This window comes from Cyprinodon tularosa, unplaced genomic scaffold (genome assembly GCF_016077235.1).
Source record: "Cyprinodon tularosa strain WSP-4 unplaced genomic scaffold, ASM1607723v1 ctg342, whole genome shotgun sequence".
Classification (NCBI taxonomy): domain Eukaryota; kingdom Metazoa; phylum Chordata; class Actinopteri; order Cyprinodontiformes; family Cyprinodontidae; genus Cyprinodon; species Cyprinodon tularosa.
Window position 1 is genome coordinate 1,175,176 of NW_024039055.1, and position 25,004 is coordinate 1,200,179.

General features: G+C 39.1%; 1 protein-coding gene across 1 annotated transcript; it reads right to left on the reverse strand.

Annotated features, from left to right (window-relative positions):
• Positions 1 to 22: 22 nt before the first annotated feature.
• Positions 23 to 24,699, reverse strand: LOC119789608 (hexokinase-1-like). Its single transcript, XM_038294579.1, has 21 exons — positions 24,350 to 24,699; positions 12,427 to 12,589; positions 8,283 to 8,431; positions 8,079 to 8,198; positions 7,899 to 7,994; positions 7,701 to 7,800; positions 7,441 to 7,624; positions 6,601 to 6,756; positions 6,417 to 6,504; positions 6,002 to 6,147; positions 5,686 to 5,878; positions 5,489 to 5,600; positions 4,926 to 5,074; positions 3,337 to 3,456; positions 3,155 to 3,250; positions 2,969 to 3,068; positions 2,700 to 2,883; positions 2,455 to 2,610; positions 2,268 to 2,355; positions 1,865 to 2,010; positions 23 to 170 (listed from the first exon to the last, which is right to left on the reverse strand). The coding sequence occupies exons 1-21, from the start codon at positions 24,410 to 24,412 to the stop codon at positions 23 to 25; spliced, it is 2,757 nt and encodes a 918-aa protein (XP_038150507.1). The 5' UTR covers positions 24,413 to 24,699.
• Positions 24,700 to 25,004: the final 305 nt, after the last annotated feature.

Here is a 25,004-nt window from a genome sequence, read left to right on the forward strand (position 1 = left end):
AAACTGCAGATCATTTCTTTTTTTATTTACTGTTGAGCTCTTCCCTAAGCCGACAGCCCACGGCTGTGATGAGAGCCGCTCCTTTGCCACTGCCGTCCTCAGATAGCAGGAAGTTGACGGTGCATTTAGGGGCCAGTTCCTTGACAGTCTGATGCATGTCCCGCGAGAAACTAAGCAGAAACAGGAGATATGATACGATCTTGGATCAACAGGAGGAAATAAACTACAACTTGTGTTACAATGAAACAGACAAGTAATGAAACTAACAAAAACATGTTAAAAAAAAAACTGAGCAACAGTTTCATATCCAGATAAAAAGAATTATACATATACACTTTGCTTGATTAAACTCTATGACACAAGTTTCAAATTCAGCCATGGTCGTTAAACATGACTCGACTTGATCATCTCATTCTAAAGCACAGGCATTTTACATTCTTACAGTATTTATCACCTCAGGTACAAAATGTTTTTGTAGCAGAGCAGTCCGTCTGTTTTTAAGATGGAACAAAATGTACAGAGTTTATTTAAAAGAACTTCAGAAGACAGTAAAGGCTTAAATCAACCTGTTAATGTCACTCCTTCGCACCACTAAGCTGGAAAGGGCTGAGTGTGCATTAAGGAAGCAAATTATCACCGCTAATGCTGTTTTGCCCTGCTACCAGTTGTCACTGCAGGCTCTGAGGGTGAATCGTCAGGATCACTTACAATCAAAAACAACTTTAAATAAATGGATGAAGCTTAAGTTTAATGCAAAGATCACAAACTGTTCCTAAATCAAACAGTTTGGATCTAAATTCTGATATGGATTATTGTAGGCTTATTGTATGGTTGATGTTATTGTTTGCACAATATTAGGGGGATTTATGATGCTATTGCTGAAATTTGGGACGATCCTATTGATTCTGAAAAACTCTGATTTCTCTTACACTTGTGTTTGTTATCTGTTCCCTCTGCCTTCTTAGTCCATCCAACTGTCCAATAACATCATTGACATGATATGCAGAGCAGGAATATTGGGCACCTATAAACATGTCCATAATGATTTGCAAGCAGAAATAAGATACAATGATTGAAAGTTAATATAATGCCAAGTTCCAGACATTAGGATCTTAAGCAGGACGAGTAACAACAGAGAAATTCTATTCAAAAGAACTAAATCTCTGATCTTATGCTAATATTGGTAAATATTGAGAGATGATAGCAGTATCAATACATTTCTCTTTTCCATCTAATCTTCCCTTCCTACAATGTTAAGTACTTGTGATTAGTAGACGCTGTGTCCAACTATCTATCATTAAATTAACATATAAAATGCAATTTAAGTAGCCTATATTGTGCTAAATAAATTTGTGGTAAAGAGGTATTTTGCTTGATCAGAATTGCTTGAATTCTGCTCTTTGAGCAGCAAAGATTGAAGACCTTTAATAAGAGCTGAAATATTTAAGTTAACTATAGCTCTGTGATATTCATCCTGCACACAATGATACTGTGGTTGCAATATATCTGCAGTACTATTTTGATACCAAAAAGCTCAGATCTATGCATGAATCAGACAAACTTGCCTTTAAATTACATAAATCATTTATGTTACTCTTTCCCCTCTAATTAGAGCTATAAATATTCAGGGGTTCACAAAAGGGAAAGTGTCTCCTTTTGAAGAAATCCATTGCACTTCATCAGGATAAAAAAGCCTCCTTGTTTCCACTCAAAACCTTTTTATTAACATTATTGTGAGATAGACACGCCCACCTTTTTTAAGGTGGTCAACTTCCTTCAGTTTCACACTTAAAAACATATTAACCAAAATTGGTATGTTACCATTTGAGGAATTTTACTTATAAAATAAACAGATCAAACTCACTGTGGATGTAATTTGTACAACGTCCCGTCCACCCCCACAGTGATGTCCAAATGGTCCAGTCCGCGATTCTCTCTTATCTTATCCACAACAGCTGCCATCCCTGCCCCGCACAGCTGAGCGGCACGCCGCGACACTGTTCCACATACCTACAAATAAAGACTCTTATCATTGTTGCATCATTTAAAAAAAAAAAAAATGGAGCAAAGTGAGTTGCCACACAGAACAAAGATATCATTGATCAAACTTGGAAACCAAATGTTTGCAACATTTTTCCCAGTGTGTGACCAAAGTGCTCACGCACTTTTTCCTTTCACAATGGAGACGGTGATAAGAAGGTTCTCTGCCGAGTTCATGGCTGAATTATTTAGTTTAGGATGAGTCCAGTGCTTTCTGTTCACCATACCTCTTTGACGATGATACTGTCGTCACATGTGCTGTCCAGTCCTAAGTGTTGCAAGATGGATCTCACTTGCAGCAAGGCCAATCTGTCACTGCAGGCAGAAAACATGACGATCAACTTATTTAAATAAACTAAACCATAAAATAAAATCAGAATTTGAGCCCTCAGACAGTTTGTTCTCTTTGTTTACCTCTCTATCTGTGAAAGGAACTTTGTTTCAAAGATGCCTCTGGTCTTCAGTGTTTCAGAAATCTGGCCTCTGAATAGGAATCCCTTTTTGGTCATGTCTATGAGGATGTTCCTCACAATCTCTCCGAGGTACATGCCGCTGATCATCTTCTCATATCTGTGACACGAAAGAACAAAAAAGGTCCTGAACTGAATACATGAACAAGTGTTTTTCTGAGTAGGAAATGTTTATGTTCTAAAAAGTACCTTTGTTTCCCTGGATTCAGAGAGAGCTCGTCCACCATGTTATCATACTCTGTCCTAAAGTCGTCCAGGCATCCGTTGTCCCCGAAAGCCCCCCACTCCATGTTGACACACATGCGTCCCTCATCGCCCTCGACCGTCTCAATGTTCTTCATCTCCTCCATGTAGCAGGCGTTGCTGCCAGTTCCTGCAGCCAAAAGGCACGCTTAAAGCCGACGCAGCGCAGGGAAAGATTTGTATTCTGTGAAAAGAAAAAATAAACAGGAACTAACCAGCAATGAGTCCAATCTCACAGGTGGGCTCTTCGTAGGCACAGGTCATCATGGTTCCCACTGTGTCGTTGACGACAGCCACCACATCTAGGTCAAACTCCTGAGGAAAGCAGCCCAGGCAATGAGGTAAAATACAGCTACTAACCCACTGCTTTTAAAAGAATGACGCTCGTCTTTAAAGATTACCTCTCTTCTCTTAATGGCTTCCCTCAGCAGTCCGACAACATCTTCTCCCTCACAGTCTGTCGCCTTGAAGCCCTTGGTCCAAGTCACCAAGATGCCCTGCATACAGAAGCACAGCGTCACAGATGGGTCCATTCTGGGTCGCGAGATGGATCAGCTTTATAAGCACAGCCGGGCCGACTCACAGCATCAAGGCTCGTCTGTCGGCATGGGAAGGAGAAGGTGAAGCCCAGAGGAAGACGTGCGTTCTTCATCCCCATGTAGTCCAGGAAGTCACTGATGCAATGTACTATGTGATCAAACAGCTGTAACAGATGCAAGCATTTTAAAATAAACAAAAGGTATTTCCAAGCATGAAGGAGCTCCACGTTTCAAAGTTCCCTCAGATTTCGAACTGAAATCATACATCTTGAGATAACCCACACATTCTAACACAACAAAGATGGAAACACAAATACATTGCCAAGTTTGAACTAATTATCCAGATTTAAGCAGACAAAACAATCTTTGTAGATAATGACTAAGACTACGTTCACACTAATATCGCCCAAATCTGATTTTTTTTTTTTGCCCTGAGTGATTTGGATGAGATTCTTTCCCGACTGTCTGAACAAGCCAAGTCACATAGAATCAGACTTTTTCAAAATAGCCTTGAGTCACGTTTGTATGTGGTTTTAAATCCAGTACAGGCTGGATCTTATAGAATGTAACTACAGTCTGAACAGCCAAGTGACCCATATGGGAATTAGTTTGGAGATGAGGTCACACTGTACTGACAGTGCGGGGATGAAAACAATTACAGTGCGGAACAAACAGAGGACAGCGTAGAGTGGATGGACAATCAAATATATGGTCGGCTACAACCATCCAAGAAACATAAGGGATCAGTTGATTACGAAGTCGTACCCACACATTTGAAGTGTAACTGCTCCACAGAAAGCTATAATGGATCGTTTAGCTCCCTTTTTTCTAACTTTTCTTTTTTCATCGTCTGCAGCTTTAACAGCTTTAAAACCATCCATTGACAACAACTTCTGACACGTTTTTTTTTAATTTTCTGCACAGCTGCTCCCCTTCAAGGACACAAGTTGACACAGTCATTTGAACAGCCACATAAAAAAAAATTGGATCTGACGGAAAAAAAACAGAATTTTGCAGTAAGAGCTGCAGTGTGAATGTAGCCCAAGATTCACTGAAATGCCAAGACTCCAGAAATACAGTTTCTGATAGACGTCAGGGACTTTGTTTCTCAACTGTTGTATGTATATAAATCTGCACAGGATATGCTGCTTTTTCTTGGTGTCATCCTGTTAAACAGGTTCTACTGGAGTGATCTTAATCAGCCCAATATTATCAAATAAAACCCTTTTGACTTGGCATGTTTTAATGCATTAATTAAATAGTTACTTGAAACCTATATGAAGTATCTAGTTATATATTAAAGTAAGTCTATGGATATAAAACAGGCATAACAAAAAAAACAACAACAATCTAAATAGCTTTTCATAGCACTGTGAAAAAAGAACTACTCTACAGATTAACTCAGTTGGACAACAAAGATTCTAAGGCTATAAGTTAAGTTCAGGAATTTGGACTGATAAGGAAGAATAACTGTGAATCCTTTAAAAGAGACCCTAATAGGGAGGAAACATGAGCAACACTTTGGTTCCCCCTCTATCCATTCTGAGATTCCCATCCGTCACCTCTAAGGTTTTTGAGGATCTAAAGGAAGAAACCGTTTATTTTCCCTCCTTGGATCTCCTGTCAATCTCACCTCCTCTCCTGTTCCCTGCATCACCTCCAAAGGAATAGCGTAAATCTTGTTGTGCATCTCCACCGATCTCTTCTTCCCAGAGCGAATCTTGACCATCAGAACCCGAAAGTTGGTTCCACCCAAGTCCAAAGCAAGGAAATCCCCATTTTCTGCACAAATGTGGATTGAAGAGTGTAGAGTGACCAACATAAGATGCTTTCTGTCTACACCTATAACATCTCATTTAAAAACTGCCCATGAGTAACAGCGAGATTTAATTTCCCTTTGGGATTCAAAAAGTAATTTGAATCGATTCAAATTGAAAAACCATGTATCAAAAACAGCAAAGCCTATAAAAAAATATACATTGAGATTTCAGTAATAAAAAGCAAAAATGGCCACAATGGTCACAGAGTTGGTACCCATTAAGCTCAATAACCTGAATGCATATTTGAAGCTAAAGACTTTAGCGTTTTAATTATGGAACAGGAACCGTAAATAAAAAAGGTCAAACTTCAGTGGATTAGAAAAAAAGAAGTTTTTCCGAGCAGATCAAAGATGGCAGATTTGTAAGTGAGGGTTACCTGAGCCGTCAGGGGTGCGGCGGACAAACGTAGGCAGCATTTTGACCGTGGCAGTGTCCTGTGTACTCTTTGAAAGACCGTTTTCGATCTCTGTCTTCATCCTCTTTTTCACCTGCAACAACGTAAACATCAGCTTTCTAAACGCTGTCGGCCCATCTTAGTGGAATATACACAATATGGGGGAACTCCTTGTTTACCTCGAGCAGCTGCTCGGTCGTCAGGCGGAACTCGGACAGTATCTTGGCGATTTGTCTGGATTGATCGGCGAGTCTGTAGGCGACTGCTGTCACCATGGCAGCGCCTTTCCCACTGCCACTCTCTGATAGAAGGAAGCGGACGTCGCAGTCGGGAACCAAACGTCTGACGGTCTTATGGAGGCGACGAGCGTATCTTCAAACAAAAAAAAAAAAAAAAAAAACATCATTCAGTGTCTGGATTGGAGCGTTTTAAGGCCTTTCTTTAACAGACAGGCGGGTGTAGATGTGAGGAGGGAGTTATAATCGACACACTCACTGTGGGTGCATCTTGTACAGAGACCCATCAATGCCCACAGTGGTTCGGAGTCGTGTCAATCCTCTGTTGTCCTTCATTCTCAACAGGATGCCAGCCAGGGCAGCAGCTACCAGGTTAGCAGAGCGGTGGGAGACAATGGCACAAACCTAAAGGATGCAGACCATAAAAAACAGGTTATTCTTGTATCACCTGAAAACATTTCCTTAAAATAAACCTTTCCATAATTTTAGTTAATCTAAAACTAAAGGTTAAGCAACCAGTCTCAACAATGTTGCCCAAAAAAAAAAGGATCATTGACTATTTTATTTCTTGATGAATATATATGCTTATCCTTGATAAACAGAACATAACAATCTGAATTTCACCATCTAACATTTTAAGCAGTTTTTCTTTTTCCTTTTGCAGGAATACACACGTGTTGTACAGCGACGCAGTCGTCTGCTGAAGGTTCCACGCCAAGTCGACTTAAGATATCTTTTGCCTTGATTAAACCTTCCTTACTCCTAAACAAAAGAAAGGGTTAAAAGAAAACATAAGATGTAATTATTTCTCATACAAACAAAAACTAGTGCTTCAGTTACTTCTTGGGTGGCACTTACTTCTCTATTGCTGAAACATGTTTGGTCTCAAATGTGCCCCTAGTAAGCAGCTCAGGGGTGATTCTCCCCTCAAACAGCAGCCCCTCTCGGGCCATCTTTACCAGGATGAGGCGAACCAGCTCCCCCATGTACATCCCACTGACCATCTTCTCAAAACTGCAGGAAATGTCATGAAAGATGAAATGGGTCAGATATAGGTCACTTTTTATTACATAAAATGACAAGCTATTGATAATATTACGACATTTTAATGTGACATACTTGATTGTATTTTCTTAATTTTTATTTTTAGATTGCCTCACATAAAAAAAAGAATAAATAAAAAAACAGCTCCCATAAGCTCTTTGCAGGATTCCTGTCTCTTGGGGATAATAAAAAGCTTCCCCACACCATGACACAGCCACCACTGTGTTCCACAGCAGGGATGGTTGGTGTGAAGAGCTTGATATAAAGCCATTAAAATGTTCTATTCTGTTTGTTCTGTTCTGTTTAATCCACCAGCAGGGCTTCATGATCAGCCTTCTCGGACCTTTTTATTAATACATTTCTTTTCTTTCCACTTTTAAAAGTAATTTTTTCACACATTTCACTCATATTGTTTTATAAGCTGTCTGCTGCATTCCTTGGTCCTCATATGGTTTGTTCGCTGACATTCCTGACTGTACCTTGAAATCTCAATAAAAGACACTCAAGTCTGTGTTAAAGAATATGAAAAATATCAAGACGTACATATAGTTTAGCAAAACAATGCTGCTGACATTCTCATTCCTCTATTTTTGGATAAACTGCTGTGTGATGGAGAACCATCAGGTCTAATATTTCCATGAAGGTTTAACTCACAGCTGGCTGCCGGGGTTGAGAGAACCTCTGTCTATCTCTCTATCAAACTCCGTCCTGAGGTCCTCCAGCCGGCCGTCGTCTCCAAATCCCCCCCACTCAGTGTTGACGCACATGCGGCCCTCGTCTCCCTCCACCAGGTCGATGTGACGCAGCTCCTCCATGTAGCAGGCGTTGGTGCCAGTACCTGTAGCCAAAGAAAAATAACTTTAACCTCCCTTACTAATCAGACTTCTTCCCCTCCTGTTATAACAAAGCTATACCGATGATAATGCCAACTTCACAGCGCTGGTCATCAAAACCGCAGGTCATCATTGTTCCTACGGTATCGTTCACTACTGCCATGATATCGGCCTCGTAGTCCTGAAACAAATGAGACGGAATACAGATGAGTTTCTCATGTAATTTGTGTACTATTTCCCGCTGTGACTGGAAGCCTTATGGCTCATTGTGTCACTCACTCCTCGTTTCTTAATGGCTTTGTTGAGCAGCTGGACAACATCCATCCCTTCCACCCCGCTGGCTTTGAAACGTTTCGTCCATTGTATCAGATAGCCCTGGATAGAAGGAAAGAGAAATGTTTCAGATTCCTTTTGGAGGATCTCAGCTGCAACTTTAACACCTTAGTAAAAGGTGTTTACCTCATCCAGTTTGTTCTGCTGGCAGGGGAAGGAGAAGGTAAAACCCACTGGGAGTCTCTTGTCTTTGATGTCATGTTTCTCCATGAAGTCGCCTAGACACTCGGCCACATGGTCGAACAGCTGGAGGAGAGAAGAGGAGGAAGAAGGTGGCATCATCATCAGGAAGAGCTGATGGGAACCGGAGTACATCTAAAATAAACTCACTCTTGTTCCGCTGCCGTGAATGATATCCTCTGGCGTGTCGTAGACCTCACTCTCCATCTGGACCGTCTGTTTTTTCTCATGGCTGACTTTGACACGCAGGATTCTGAAGTTACTGCCTCCCAGATCCAAAGCAATGAAATCTCCTTTCTCTGTCGAGGCAGAGGCGATGGGAACACAGTAAGAGAGAAAAGATATCAGTACAGGAAGAGAGGGATTACATTGCATGAAAACATGAAGCGTTTGAGCCTTTCCAATCCACCCAGTTGAACCAACAGGTCTAAATACATGATTTCTCTTTTGATATTCATTTCATATCTAGACAAACAAAAATAAGAAAAGCAAACCATCTTTACAGGCGAAAGTATAAAAAGCGTGACTTTGACTAGACCATCTAACCCGTGAATAATATGTTAGCGTTATAGTTTAACACAGGTTGTGTGTTTAACGATCCCTTTTCCTTTCTGATGGGGAACCTCTGCTTATCTTCACATCCCGTCTACGCTCCCATGCTTGCCGCGGCCGAAAGCTAACAGAACTGAAATATATGAGCGTTAGAAAAATACTGAACATGAGAATCCAAATAACAGCCGAATTCTAAAAGGAGATGCTTTACTGAAGTATTTACTCTTAATATAAACATTTTAGTATAAATTAAAAAAAATGCTTGTGATAGAAAAGAGAAATATAATATAGTATTTTGCATTCCTACTTTTTCATGTGCAGACATGCTGATGGGAATCTTTACAGCCCTGCTTTAAACTATTTAATTCTGGCATGACCTTCGTTATAATATTTGATTAATGGTTAACATAACCAGGAGCTTTATGGCAGGCTTTTATCACCTGCTGCAAAGTTTATCAAGGAGGAAGATTTTCTATTTAAAGGAGTTATCATTTTTAATTTCGCTTTTTTAAATACTGTGTTTTTAGCAAGAGTGCAACAGCAATGCAGTACATTATATTTAGACTAAAGCTGATTATCCATAGGTGATGAGGATCTATAATTCCATTTTATTCCAAGTTTTATAAAGCTGCTATAAATGTAGTTAGTGGAGTCATAATGTGACCTTTTCCCCTGATAAATAAAACAAAACCAAGGCTTCTATGAAGGTCAGGCTAAGAATAAGGTCAGGCTAAAAATATGGCTTCTTTCTTAAAACCTAGATCTGTAGATTTTAAAAAAACAAAACTGGCTGACAAATCTTACATCTGTGAGGGAGTCAAACAGAAGAGAAACATACAATCAGAACAGGCAGATATGTAAAACAACTTGGTGTTGGATTGTGTAAAAGGCATGGAAGCACTACAGAGAGGGTTTCAGAATAAGTCGTTGACATGATTACAGTCCAGGACAACTAGGCTTTTGTTCCTGGATTTTTATAAAATCGTTTTAGACCACAGGTTCCACCAGGGAGCACATATTTTTTATTTAGGTCATCAAAAAACATTTTACTGAGGCACGTGGCGTTTAATCTCATTCTTTCTGAATGACGCTACTATGTAACATTTTATAACTTTTTGGATTAGATAAGTGTTTGGAGCTTCTGCTTATCAGAATGTGGTGGTAGGATACTGTGGAGCTGGGGTGGGGCTTCAACTCAGCTGCAGTGAAGAGGTGATGCAGTGTTGGTCCAGAGCTCTGGAACAAGCTGCCTAGAAAAGTTCCCTCAGATAATCCTTGTAGACCTCACTTAAAAAGCACACTTTTGCTTTTAGGTCTTTATCACCATGCAAGATGGGCCTTGATTGCCCTTTTTAGTCTAATCTTATTCTGCTATAGTAGCGTTTGTAGGTGTAGAATTGTTTCCATTTTACTTGTCGTGCAGCAATTTGATCAACCACGTGTTGCCGGGTTTTTAAAGTACTATATAAATAAACATAGGGTGGTAGGGTATGTAGTTATCTAAGGTGGTATGGTATGGTATTTGCAAACTAAAAACGTTTTTGCAATTTTGCAGAAATCTAGCTCAGTTGTTTGAAATCAGCAGCTTTGCGAGAGAATAATATGAAAAAATGATTATATTCCACAAGGCTGACCATTTAAAAAGATGTTTTAAAAGCTGAGTTCATCTCAAATAATATAATACCCTAGAAAATGTTAGGTTATCAAATCATTCTCATTAAGATAAAGAAATGAATGATAAGTAAATAAACAATAAATTAATCTGAAATGATGTGGGTCGATGTGGAAACTAATTGAACTAGGCCCGTACTGTACCAAAGAGCACTTGTATTAAAGACTGCAGATTTTTTAACCAAATCTGTTAAAATACATCAATACGATATAAAGAGAATTTTCCTCTCCACTGTCGCTACATGCATGTTTGGCGTGAGGGATTGCTGAAGAGTCAATGAGTCGATGCAATTAAATGGTTTTCCTTAGATAGAAATCTTTGAATCAATTTGACTGGATGATCTGGTTGAATTGTAAAGTGCCATTTGTTGTGAATTGATGCTGTAGAAATGAACTGAATTGAATATTCCAAGTGGTAACTGTAGAAAACTTAGAGTGAAAGTAATTTTACAATCATTATTGACTAGAAGAACAACATTACCAACTGAAAATGCTATAGTTTAAGGAAGAATCACTGCTTAGTTTAAACTGACTTTGGATTCTCCAACAAGATTAAAGCTCATCCGATTTGTCTGAGGTTTTTCTGTGTAGCACAGAGCATTACACAGCACAGCTGGGTCATTGAAACTACAGGAAACAGAAGTGGCATGATGATGTGGAGAGAGAGGCTCTGACCAACAGTATTGATCATGTATAAACAATATGAAAATCCATCATGCCTGTGAGCAAAACAAACAACACAGCATCAAAGGTTATTTGACATGACAGACAATAGAGAGCAATAATGACTCCTCTTTGACACAAATATTTTCCATCAGGATTTTATCACATAGGAATATAAATTCCTGATGGGTGAAACTATATGGATTTTTTTGTTTCCTTTAACATCCATTAACAACTTGATTAATTACCTGTGGTTAGTCTGACATGGTGGAAAATTTGCAAAACTTGTTTCGGAAAGCAAGCTTATATGAGGGATGCAAACAGCAACTTTGAAACAGCCAAAACAGTAAAAAAAAATAAATAAAAAAAAAAAAAACATGCACAACGCTCTACCCGCTTCCCGGAAGGGAACGTCTACTACTAAACCTGTGCGAGAGCATGCATGGGCCTATTTCTCCTCGTGCACGCTCTGTTTAAAAGTTGCTGTTTGTATCACTCATACAAGCTTAATTACCAGAAGAAGATTTGCAATTTTTCCACTATGTCAACCTCATGTAAACATATCAACCTGAAAGACTGATAATTAGGATCAATTAATCACAATTAATCCGATTTGTTGTTTCAGCCCGACTTTTCATATTCAGCTGAGCCGGATTTCTCACTAGAATAGCTGATCTTGTGAAACATCATATTTTAGGCAATATCTTTTTACCAACAGCCATCATATGGGTGAAATAATGCACATCTAGATGTTATCTTTTTGCCACCATTGAATAATTTTCCTGTTAGAAATTCTGTTACACTTAAATCTTTGGAAGAAAAAAAAAAATCAAATCAGTTGCAAAAATGAAGACCTTCGCCTGCCAACTAGTTAAGTTTGATATGCAAGGTTTGATAGAAAATGGGTAAGGCAAATTTTTTTATTTTTGTCAGACCAAGACAGCGTATGTTGCCCTGCTCTTCTCACCATCCCCTATATTCAGCATTATTCAAATTCCAGTTAACTATGTTAACTTCTTTATCCCTGCTTAGGCAGAACATTCCTTTAAGAAGATGGGGCCATAACAGCTAGGTTTCATCGTGGAGATGCTGCGTCTACATATGCACTGCCCTGCAGCTTTTGCATGCATCCCTTCCTCTACATACCTGAAACAAATTAATGGTTAATGGTCAGGCCTCTGCTAACCTTACCGACAAGCCAAGGGGATCATTTGAACTTTTGTTTCAGGTGTGTTAGAGCAGGGATGCATACAAAAGCTGCAGGACGGATGTTGTCTACCCTAGAACTAAACCATTTAGGAGTTTGTGGGCATTTCATTAAAAAGTAAGCCTATATGAGATGGATGAGTGTGAGGAACCAGCAGCAGCAGAACTGGGGTGGACAATATTTAACCTCGGATAAACTAACCTGTTCCATCCGGGATCGACCGCACAAACGTTGGGAGCATCTTTAGCGAGGCGGTGGCGTTGGTGTCACCGCCCAGCCCGTTGACCAGCTCCATTCTGAAGCGCTTGGTGATGTCCAGCAGCGTCTCATCAGAGAAGCGCATGGAGTACAGGTACTTATCAATCTGGAAGCAAAAAATATTATTTTTAGAATTGGTCTAAATATAAATGTTAAGGCAACACATCGCTGTTTTAGTTTTAAATCAGCGCATCACATCTTCCAGTGGTTTACTGCAACACTTTGGCACATCCTGAACTTTCCATTCATTCCAGTCATGTCAGCATGACCAGAAAGGGGATTCTGTATAAACTGTGTGACAGGTTAGTGACATATAAAGATCAGAAACAGATAATACTATTCTGATTAGTAATAACCCTGACTCAACTGATAAAAGAGCCATAAAGCAACTATCTGCTGTCTGGAAGTTATAAAGCTGACCCCGCCCACTCCCATGGCAACAACTGGTCCAAGCTTTCTGGACTTCTCAGAAACAGGATGTTGAATAAGTCTGATGAAATTCAGTTTTACATCAGACACTGCAGAGAACCAAACCACTCAATGATCCAAGTGTGATAAATAAAAATCCCAACATTAATGAAGTACAAACCTGATTCTAGTAAAATCTCACACGCAGTCCATCCATATGATCCTGATCTAATGTTACACACTAAGGGGAGAACAAACCCAAAGTCTAATGGGAATGTTGAAAGTTCCTGTTTAGAGATTTACACATTTCCTGTAAGACTTTGGTTTACAAGACGATGCCTCAGAGGGTGTGAATGGTTTAAAAGAAAAGACTTTACAGCTTCTTAAAAACCTTTTGTAGGTCAGATAAAAACCTGACTGTTAAAGACCAATGGAGCCTTTCTGGCTCTATTTCCTGAACACTTAACAACTAACAGACATGAATGAGAAGATGTATAATGACAACTGCTTCATTTCTGGTCTCTGATGTTTTAACAATAAGTCTGAATTATAACAGATGAACAGCAGGATATCTGCATTCATTATATCAACATCTGTTATACTGCAGGAGGTAGATTCTGTATACAAGCTCTAAAAATGGAGTGTTATACATTTCAGGTGGGAGAAAGCAGGCAAACTGATCCCTCTGACTGACAATTAGTGATAAAAATAAGCCACACTGTTAAAGACCTGCTCTGTCTCATGTTTAACAGTCAGGCTCAATATTTGCTTTGAGACCAGATAAGATCATCTCATTTAAACCTTAATAGCAGTCACACCATCTTATCACTTATCCTACTTTACAAATATATCAAAAGTAAAGATCTTATTAAAATATGTACTTGCCTTAAACCAAATGAAAGTTGTTTTTTTTCCTTATGTATTTATACAATCCTACATTTGTCTGGCATACTGAGCTTTACAAAGAGAAACTTGGAGAAAATAAAGATTTTCCTGCTAAACACCTAAGAAATCACATTTCTAATGATAATGTGGAAACAACCAGCATGTACTTGGATGCCCTTGCTTTATGTTTAAAAAAAAAAAAATAATCTTTAAGTCAAATATATCAACTTTGATGTCTAAACTACAATGTTCTTGTGGCAAATCTTGTAAAATAAAACATGCGATATTTCTTAATTATTAAAAAAACAGAAATCGGAGCAAATTTGCAGGAAAAGCCTAATCAATGCCTCAGAGCAGGTATGTTCATTACTTTGACACTTCATAAAGATGAACATTTGGTCTCTTTACCACCAACCTTTTTATTTAGTTACATAGAGAAACGAACCCACCAAGGGTCCTGTGAATAAAGATGAGCACAGTCCATCTTTACACATGCTTTCCCAGCTGAGGATTTACATTAATCTACCATAATCTTATCAGAATCTACTTAATGTAAACGTGGTCATGTGACTCCAGTATAGTGGTGGGGTAGATTCTCAGCCACTTAAGTCACGGCAGCCAGAAGTGTTCAAGTAGTAGATATCTTTGGAAGGAGAAAAGTCTAGGCGCCTTTCACTTAAGCATTCTGGACCGACCTCTAGGCCACTAAACACAATTAGACTGTTACATAAAATCTTCACAAATAGAAGGCATGAACCACATATCATTAATTAAAAGTTTGATCTTAAATTATATGCAAGTTTTTCAGATTCACCAAAGCTAAATCTAACAGTTACCAGTAAAGGTGAATCCACTGACAGCCTACGAGTCTAAATTAAAAAACTGGTTCCACAACAAAAAAATAAAGGATTTTGGGGAGTTAAATCTGGCTGAAAATCTTCAGGGGTTAATGCTTGTTTTAGGTGGCAGAACTGAGAAAAAGGCAATGATAATATGGAGGTGATATTTGGTATGTTTTGTTTTAACCAAGATTTATCCGATTACCACATACAGCCAAAACAAGCTAAATCTTTCCAGTCCTCAGTCAGTCACGATGACTTAGATCCTTCATAGATATTCCTTGACCCTTTTTGTTCTGCCTTTTTTTTACCTGATTTTTATGATAATGAAATGGAAGCATGGAGTAGTTTCTTAAGGGCTGGTTATACTCTCGCAGCAGTGTGTCACAGTTAGCTTGTCGCAGGAATGACGCAGATATTTTTGATTTATGTCCAATTTTGAAGCGTGGTCTGCGCTATATCATTTAATGCCACAATGCAAGAGGGACAACCTTAAACTAGCTAGGATTGTGGGTGTGATGGGTGGCGTATTTCTCTTCTGGTTAAGGCCCCGTCCACACGAAGTCAAAACGAACACGAAACGCTAATATTTTCCAGAACGTTTGTCGTAAAGACGGAGACGTAAAATAAATGTTACACACAAATGCATGAAAACGCTGCAAAATGTATGCAAGGCCTGTAAGTGGCGCTGTGGTGCCAAAGCAAAAATAGGCGACGAAATGTTGGGCATGCACACTAATATTAATACATGGTTGCCCTGCGGGTCCATTTTCGTGGTTCAGTCAAATTCAGGTGCTGAACTATGTCGTCGATATTGCTCTGTTCTTCCTGGAGATATTCCAGAAGAAGAAGATTCTGTTGTAAGCCCGACAGCAGGGTGAGTAGCATGAGCAGCAACCATTCAACACAGTACGGCGCCATTGTTGTTGTGATACTGTGTCGCACATGCGTGTTTAGAGGCGACGCTATGACACATGCGTGTAAAAAAAAAAATGCGGTTAGAGCTTAAAGATGGAAACGCGAAAACGGCGTTTCAAAATCTTCCCACTCTGAAGGCTTAATAAAAAAAAGATCATTTACAGACCCCCGAAACGCCGGCTTCGTATGGATGAGAGGCTGGTTTGGTGAAAAATTTGTGCGTTTAGGCCAGGGTTTGGCTTCGTGTGGACGGGGCCTAAGAAGGTCCTTCAACAACACTGGCGACTGCACCAATGCGCACTTTGATATCTGCATTAACTGAGACACACATGCAGAACACCTGGTTTCTGAACGTAAACCATTTTTAACACCTCACAGGGGTGTACTTGCCTCATCTGCAATGGTTTAAGGTAATTTTTAATCACATGATCAAAATGTTTGGTCAACTGGTCATTGGCCAACAGGTGGCACACAGCAGACAGGTTACTAGTCCACCATAGGGACATGCAAAGACATTTACCAAACAACCATGATTCCACACGCCTGTACAACAGGACAATCTAACATGAAGATTTAATGCACCAATGGAAACTCAGCCTAGATTTGAAACCTAGGCTTCCGATTAAATATATCAACTCTAAGCATTTAATTTCATGACTTTATACCCTATTATTTATGAAGGGTTTTACTACAAAAAAGAACAAAATGATAGCAGTGCTTTAACTATTAGAATGGAGACAGGATAGGATGAATAAACCTCCACTGCAGATCACATATTAGCAGACTCTTCCTGCCCTTTGACACAGACAGCTGTGAGGGTTATTTGCAGGGCCCAGTGTGTGGTTTTTAAACACGGGTTAAAGTGGTCAGAGCTCAACCTAAGTGTAGGCATTTGAGTTTTACTCACTTGCAGAGCTTTTTAATTGAGATACAATTATTACCTTTAAACACGACATTTGATGTCACATTTAAACGCCCCCCTCCCTCCTCTGCGAAGAAGGGGAACATTAGGGGACATTAAGAGATGGGGATAAGAATAGCAGCTTGTGTTGAAATGAAATTGAAGTTCTCGCTACAGCCGAGATGTCTGCAAAAGAGAAGCATCAAGTTCTTCTAAAGTTTCACACGCATTTTTAACTTTTAACTTAAAGGGGAACGCCTTTTTTTTTTCTTTTTTACACATTGGGCCCTTGATTTTACATTATTACATCATGTTCTATTAACCATGACATCATACACACTCTGCTTTGTTTAAAAAAATATATAAATATAAAAAAATATAACCGTGGATTTCTGGGGGACAGTGATTCGCCTACATGTTATGGATGCTGGCGTACAATAAATGATAAATTATAAACAGTTTAGTTTGTGCCTTCATGTCACTTGCCCATAGGAAGACATTACTTGGATATAACCTAACGGAATATCTTCAGAACAGCTCCAAATGACACAAAACTTATATGGTTGAGAGGAACATGATGTAATAATGTAAAATCAAGGGGCCAATGTAAAAAGAAACGGCGTTCCCCTTTAACAGACCGTTAGAGAGGCTCATACACAGTTCTGTTAATACTGACAAAGACTATCCGGTTATTTTGCACACAAAAAAAAGTTCAGATTTAGCATGGATCCACACAGACAACGGTGGAGAGTATAGCAATAATGAAATTACAGACAAGGCAAAAAAACTTCCACATTCAAATAAAGGACTACAGCAGTTTACTGGCTCCAGTTTACTGGCTCAAAGTAAACATATAAGTTTACTTTGAGCAACAGGCTGCTGGAGACACACAAATTACACAGAATGAGATCCTCCTGAAGGGGAAAAATAAAAAAATGAGAGTTATTGGCAAACTGCCCTGGACTGAGCTCTTATGGCCAAAAATAGTAGGATCGATAGAGTCCACATCAGATTTTGTTTGGTCACAGTCCTAACCTAGTTTCTATTTTAGCTGATAAACCACCTGCTCTAGAGGTCACTTCTATGAGTACTACAGTAGGGCATCACCTAGCACTATTACATGCTTCTAGTGATACGTTCAGACCGTACGCTGCAGAAGCAGCAAAAACGACCGTTTTGCTTCATTTTTTAAGCTTGTACAAGTTTAGTTCTGACTAAAGCATCATTACTGCTCTAACTGTGCAGTTGAAAAGTGGGACTGATGCACGTTGGTCGGAGCTACCCTATCCTTTCCTTGCCTGTAAAAATGGCAGAGGAAATTGAAAGAGTCGATTGGCTTATTTTAATGAATAATGATACTTTTAGACCGCAAGCACTGGATGCAGCAAATAAAACCTCTGCTGCTTCATCTCTGATGCTTGTACACATTGAGGCAAAAAGTGTCCAGATGCGCCTGATGCTTCTGCTACTCCTGTGATCAATGGCAGATAGCAGCTTTGCTATATTTGCTGTGATCAGTGGGTAAAAAGTAGTTTTAATGTTCTTAAGTAAGAAAGTCCACCTGAAAACTTCCCCTGTGCAGTCAGTTAATCAAGATCACGATCCTTTAAATATTATTTAGCTGTCAGATCCACTCAGACCCCCGTATACCGACGGTGCTCTGTCAGTGGGAATTTTAAGTTAATTTAGGCATTAATAAACTGTTTCAGAGGAGTTTTTAGGGATCTGCATCAACAGTGCTGTGTCTGTCTCCCTGCCAGCTCCAATATCAGCTGCATTCACGGTGCATCACGCATGTCAGATGCTCAGAAGTTCATTACACACTGCTCCTGCTGCTCAAAACTTGCTGAAGGACCTTTTGCTGCGCCTTGATGCGCGTCAACCATTGACTTTGCATGTAAACTAGCTGCTTCAGGTGCCTGTAGTTCGTGCGGTCTGAAGGTAGCATAAGAGAGCTTCTACAGAGGATATATCCTCAGAAAGAATAGCAGAATGGATTCAATGGATATCAAGTGTGCCTTTTTGCAGGGTATGGAAATCTCAAGACATTTTCATCCGTCCCCCATCTAAGCAGAAGTGGACAGTTTTATAGAAACTATAGAAATGCGAGTAAGGAGTTGAAGATGCTGTTCATTGTGAATGTTTGTCTTATCAGTCAAAACAAACCTCTTATTTTCCTCTTTTTGTTTAAAGAAAAGATTGTCAACCTCCCAAAGGAAGTAGGGGGATATCGAGAGAAAGTTTTTTTTAAATGGTTGCTTGGCAACAGGGAGGCTGAAGGTGGCAAATAAAAATCTGGTTAAAGAATAAACATGTTTTTGGAGTCTAGCGCCAGCAATCAGGAACTTACCTGCAGACAGACAGAGTGTTGCTAATTGTTTAACTTTTTATATATTGAGTAAGAGTGTGGGAAGAAAAAAATCATGGCGAACTGCTAACAATGCTAATGCGTCATCCACATAAATGTCCATACAGACAGGTCAAAGTCTGATGCATGTCCTCAAAAAGAAAATAAATGGGTATGAAAAGAGGTTTGAATGAGCTCCATTTAAATTTTTTTCTTAGAAATGATCGTAAAATACCAGGTTAGAACCTTTTAAAATAACTCAATGTGAAAAAATCATTGAGTATTTTTCCACCCCAGGCTCCGTTCAACCAGTATGCTGCTAGCTGATGTAAAAAGAAAAAAAAAAAAGAATTTTTGGTTTAATGGTTGAACATTTAAAGCTGCCAGCTCAGTGTTTATGCTAACTGCTAGTACACTCCTCACATCGTCACAATATCTCACCTGTTTGAGCTTCAATATTCGAACCATAACCGTTTGACAAACATTCAGCTAGACAGAGTATGATTCACTCAAACATAGTGGTTTTACGTTTCTCACTGTGAAAAGCAAAGATTAAAATCTCTGCTAAAGCAAAGTAAGGTCACAGAGCTTCCTCTTCTTGCTAAGCCTCTAGTTTAGTGGTCATCCTTCCAACCAGGAATAAGAGTAATCAAGGGGTATGTTTTATTTTTGCTTTTTATGCACACTTGACTATTTCAGATAATCAAACTTTGATTAAATAGAGCTAAAAACTTTTCTTTTCACGATTGTGGCTTTGACTAGACCATTCCAAAACCTTCAATCTTTCAGCCAATCATAGATAGACTTGGTGATTGTCTTCTGATCATTGTCCTACTCATTACTAGGGGGCGATTATTGGCATGGGTGTTGCGATACGATACGTGTCACAGTATTGAGGAAACAATACGATATAAAAAATATTGCAATATCAATATATATATTGCGATATTTTACCCAACTACCGAAATTAAATGTATGGATAACAAATAAGCAAGTTCTGCATATGTTCATTAGATTGATTATTCAATTATGTTGGTATCCATGTTGTATGTGGTTTGAGTCAGTCCACGTCTTCCACTGTGACTTCCTCAACTACAGATAAGGTGCTGCGCTGCACAGCTAAAGGGTTCCACAGCTCTATCTGCCAGGGTGGGGGTGCAGAGGCAACCCATCATGTTTTAGGTAAAAATGTTTTTTTTTTCTTTTTTTAAATCGATATTAGCAACTGAAAGATCTATATTATATTTGGCAGCTAAGTCACGATATATCACCAAGTCGATTTTCAAGCAAAAAACAGAATTTAAGGTTTAAGCAATTTCTACAAGCCAGAATGGCCCTGAAGCAGTAAAACCGCCCTAGTTTGGTGCACACCTTACAAAAGATTTAACCCTTTTGTTTTACTAGTCCACAGACACTTTCCTAAAGTTTTTGGATCAAAAAAAGTCACTTTTTTGTAAAACCCCTGGGAAAGTTTAGCACTACTCCAGGTGTGACATCTTCCAAATCTTAAGAAGCTAAAAATATATTTTCCTTTTGAGATTTTTTAGCCTATTTAATGTTGTATGACTCGTTCTGTTCTAGTGGGGAAAAATAAATGCTCAAATATATTGAGATTCTTTATCAATTCAAGTGATTGCTGTTTGAAATGAAAAATAAATATTTGATCTAAATCAGCTGAGCTTAACAGTGTTTAAAGAAACAGACAACAAAAATGCTGAAGAAATCTGTAAGGCGGGCAAATGTTTTTAAAGCACTCTAGCTCTGTTCCTGATTTTTGAGTCAGCAGCATTTCTGACTCAGCATTTTGTGATCATGCATACGCTCTTTTTAAAGCACCGTATCATCCGGTTAGACGGTGCTAATACAAAACATGACTTTATCAGAATAAGTCTTTTGCTTGGTGGTTTAACTGTCCAGGTTTTGCTCTCGTCTTTGCTCTCTGCATACATGATTTCTGAAAAGGTCACATTTATCCCTCAACTCACCTCTGACAACCCAGAGCCTGCTTTACAACTCTGAGAGCCTTCACACTCTCCTCCCACCTCCTTTTGTTTGCATTCCTATTCTTTCCACAAGGAGATTGAGGGGAAACTCAATGCAACTCCACTTGTCTGTCTGTGTGTGTGCGTGCACCACAATATTGTGCACACAAACACACACACAGCCTCGCCATGTGGAAAAATACAGGCTGCTACACCGCCCCCTTCTGCACACTCCCTTATTCCCACCCAAGCACATACTCTCACAGATGCAGACACATGCAGATGCTGCTTTCAATGGGAACTAGAAGCGAATCAGGAAGTCAGTCAAGGACACCGCGGCAGACAAGCAGCTGACTGAGAGGAGGAAAAAAAGCTTTAACTTTGGCTTAATGTTATTTAATGTTACAATAAGTTCAAAGTATAAATTTTACAGTTTTGGAGCAAGAGGAAGTTTTCAATAACTTCCATGACTAAGGCCCTGACAAACTCTAGCAACACAGCTGCCGATTGCTGTGTGCAGGCATAAGCCCTCTGCAGTCACCTGTGGTCACATGGTTCAAAGCTGGCCTATTTTAGGGAGGCGGGGAGAGGAAGAGAGCAAGAGTAAAGAAGGGAGGGAGAGGTGTTGTATTACGTCAGGTACTGGCTGCAGATGAGGGCTGTTTCACCTTTGCAGGTCATGATCTGACTCAGGATCAGTAAGTGAAGAAACATGGCTTTAAGAGTCCTTTTGCAGGGAAAGTGTGAAACTAAAACAAACGAAGAACATCCAACGGCTTCTTCCCAATTATAAACACTAAAACAGAGAGGTGAAAAATGACATTATTCAGAGACCTTAAAGGGACCATACAAGAGTCCAGGTACTCAGGGAAATAAGACATATTATGACTTAATTCTCAAGGTCACACAATGTGATTTAGTTCCTGACTTTTTGCAGAACTAGGAACTGTTGGATCCCGATCTGCACTAAACACACACACACACACATATTGTAAAACCAGCTTTGACCAAAAAAAAAAAAAAAAAACTTTTTTTTCTGACTGCTTTCAGGGCCCTAATCCTATTCCTCTGTTTATTAAAACTATCAAAATAAAAAGCTTTAAACTTTACTTCAGTCTCTAAATGCTAATACTATGACCTCTCAATTCAGAATAACTGTAGGGACATATATTTTTATGTGAATGACCTATTTATTCCCTCAAATACTGTTGGATTTATAGCCTCTTTGGTCACAGCTAAATGAAAGTACTCTGTCAGGTTAAATGAATAAAAGATGCAATCTTTACCCTGTTCTAAAGTAAGGAGATATAAGACATAAGGTATAAAGATATAACGTGTCATTTAACAAAAGGTTGGCAGATAAATCACTCATCATCATTCTATAAACCAAAGGCGAGCTTAAACATCTAACCTATCTTTACCTCTGCTGAAGAATTTTTCACATTTTGTTTTGAAAGGTCTCTTGCATTCAGAGTTTCTTCCAATAAAAATAAAACTAATATATAAACAGAGCTGCCTAACTGCAATATCAAAGTGTGGCTTTTATCTTCATATGATGGTTTGATCTGGTATAAACTTTTGGGATTGGATTGCTAAAGCTAATGAGAACGGTTGCAAAGGCAAAAAAAGAAAGACAAATGAAGAAAATCAGCATCAATTGCATGGCATTATCTTTACATAGTTCAGTACCATACCACAGTTAACCCTAGCTGTTTTTAGGTCCCACAAACACCAAGAATTATGGTAGTAATGCCCGAGAATATGTTTCCCAATAAGAACAGACATTTTAATGTATCTGTTTACTTTTTCATATCAGACTTAATAATCTCTTCATCTTTATGCTATTTTATTTCTTGTGTTCTCGGTCTTGATTGGAGAATCCGCTTAAACTGAGCTTGCATGTGGTGCAAGATTAAAGAAAAAACATCGGCAATAAACCCACAGCAGACCCTGGCTCAGTCTGAGCAGAGGTCTTATAATTATAACTTTTGCTATCATTATTTCATCATTCAACATCAGATCTGGGAGAAAATGAGTCAAACCTGGCGGAATCTAATATCATTCCAAAGTGGAGATATTTACTGAAAACCAACTAGTTTAGTAGAAATATTGATGTAAACTAAGATCAAAATGTTTCTCTGTCTTGATTATGAGAAGCTTTAATTTTTTTATTCCACATTAGATCCGGACCAAAAGAGTCACATCTTAAGGGTCATATTGTCATTTAGAAATGGAAGCTTCACTAAAAATGTATAGTTTACCAGCAATTTTGGAAAGTGGTAATACTAGGGATAGTTATTTTTTAATCAATACTTTTTAAAATCATTGTTCCAATTTACTAAGAAGGCATCTATCCCAGTTGTCCTTTTCTGTGTGTTTAACACCATGCAGGACTAGCTCTGGGTTCAGTAACAATATGGATCTTTAATTATTAATGAAAATGTTTTGTAGTTTTTCCAAATACTATAGAATAGAAGGTTTACTAAATTTAAAGACAAACTATCACATTTTTATTTGGGATCAATAAATGTTTTCTGAAAATGTTTTGAAATAGTGGTAAAAAGCCAGATGTTTGCATTGAACTGTTTTGCATGTTGGAGAGGATCACTGCTCCAACATACACTTTCTCTTCCAAGACCAGTAGTAGGATGGCTCCTGACCATTTTCCCACATATAGATTCACACACACACACACACACACACACACACACACACACACACACACACACACACACGGTGAAAGACATGGAGGACACACATGGGTCTACATGGGAATGTTTTTTCATACACTAACATTCAAGGTTACAAAGTCTGACAAGGGAATTTTGAGGGGCGGGGGATCTGTGCCATACTGGTTATTCTTAGAGATTAAAGAACTTTAATCACTTTCAGTGGAGAGAGGATAAGAGTAAACTAAAAATGCAGATTAAAGTTTAGAAGAAACTAAAACTTAATATTCTGTGATAAGTTGTAGGTTTCAGATTCAGATCAAATATGTGCAGTTTTTAGCTTATCCATGAATTGAATGTTACAATGTGTAAAACAGGGTTAGATGCTTTCTAAATATATAGCAGGTTTACAAATGCATCATATTTGGTAACTAATAAAAGATAATGTGTTGGTGGGGAAGAGCACACTGAGGCATTACTGAAACCGCTGATCCATCTAGAGAAGAGAATTGATCTGAATTATTTATATGTGGAGAAAAAGCTCCTCTTCTGCTCTCATTCTGCTGACCTCCAGTGAGGGAATCAATGTGAACTTTAATGAGAGCAGAGAAGAAGAGAGACAGCAAGCTCCTCATCCCCGAGCCTCACTTCCTGACTCCTCTTACATCATGCCATCAGTCACTCACCTCCTTACACATCCTACTACCCAAACGGTGCAGTTAGTCACGTCCCACCGGGCCACGCTGATCCAAGTCTCATCATTAGTGAGGTTTTAACAGCCTCCTAACAAAGTCATGTTTGTTTTCTTCCCTTACATTTTAAACTAGTGCAAACATGTAGAGCAACAATGGAGGGAAATTGTGTTCTTCTCTCGGTATCCACCTGTCAAATACCCAGAAAGACACGTTAAAGCTTACCTTTTTAACTTGGTCATCCTTCAGCTCTGTGAAGTAATAGGCCAGTAGCTGAGCCGCGATCATTCTGCTCTTTTTCCAACTCAAAAACTCATGCAGACAAACCCAATCCGACTCCTCTTCCCTCTTTCACAAACTCACACAAACCAACTTAGACTAAGTAATAGTAAAACAAAATGTCTGCGACCTGGCTTCAGTTAGAATCTAACTGAAGATGTAGATATAATACCTGACTCCAGTCCAGTGTGATTTGTAACAGAAAAAAAAATACTTTTCAGGTTTTTCTTTGCGAAAGAGTTGAAGCCAGGAAACACGAGTGAACGCAGCAAGTTGAAGCAGAAAAGGCCACGCAGAGACGGCCCACTTTCTCTAAGCTCATTGGGTTCGTGTCGCGGATGGGGAGGTGGGGGGAAGGGCGGTGCTGCGGCCTCATCCTCTGCGCTCTGATTGGCTGATCAGGTGGAGTCAGTGATGGAGGAGGAAGGAGGCGGGGCGGAGGAAGTTCAGGGGGGAAATTTTGGCTTCAAGGAAGGGACTACTTTCCGTTTAGCATGTGCTGTTATGACTGTGAGTCACACTGCCTTCTTACCAGAAGCAGCGTGAAACTCTTTAGTTATTCATCAGCCAACACAACATGAGGAAGAGGACTGTTATAAAC

Bases quoted from the DNA above. Each gene is read 5' to 3' on its own strand.
- LOC119789608 (XM_038294579.1), bottom strand. From the start codon at position 24,412: ATGATCGCGGCTCAGCTACTGGCCTATTACTTCACAGAGCTGAAGGAT. The intron at 7,801-7,898 runs GTGAGTGACACA...CATTTGTTTCAG, and splicing joins AAGCCATTAAGAAACGAGGA to GACTACGAGGCCGATATCAT. The intron at 2,356-2,454 runs GTAAACAAAGAG...TTCTGCCTGCAG, and splicing joins TTCCTTTCACAGATAGAGAG to TGACAGATTGGCCTTGCTGC.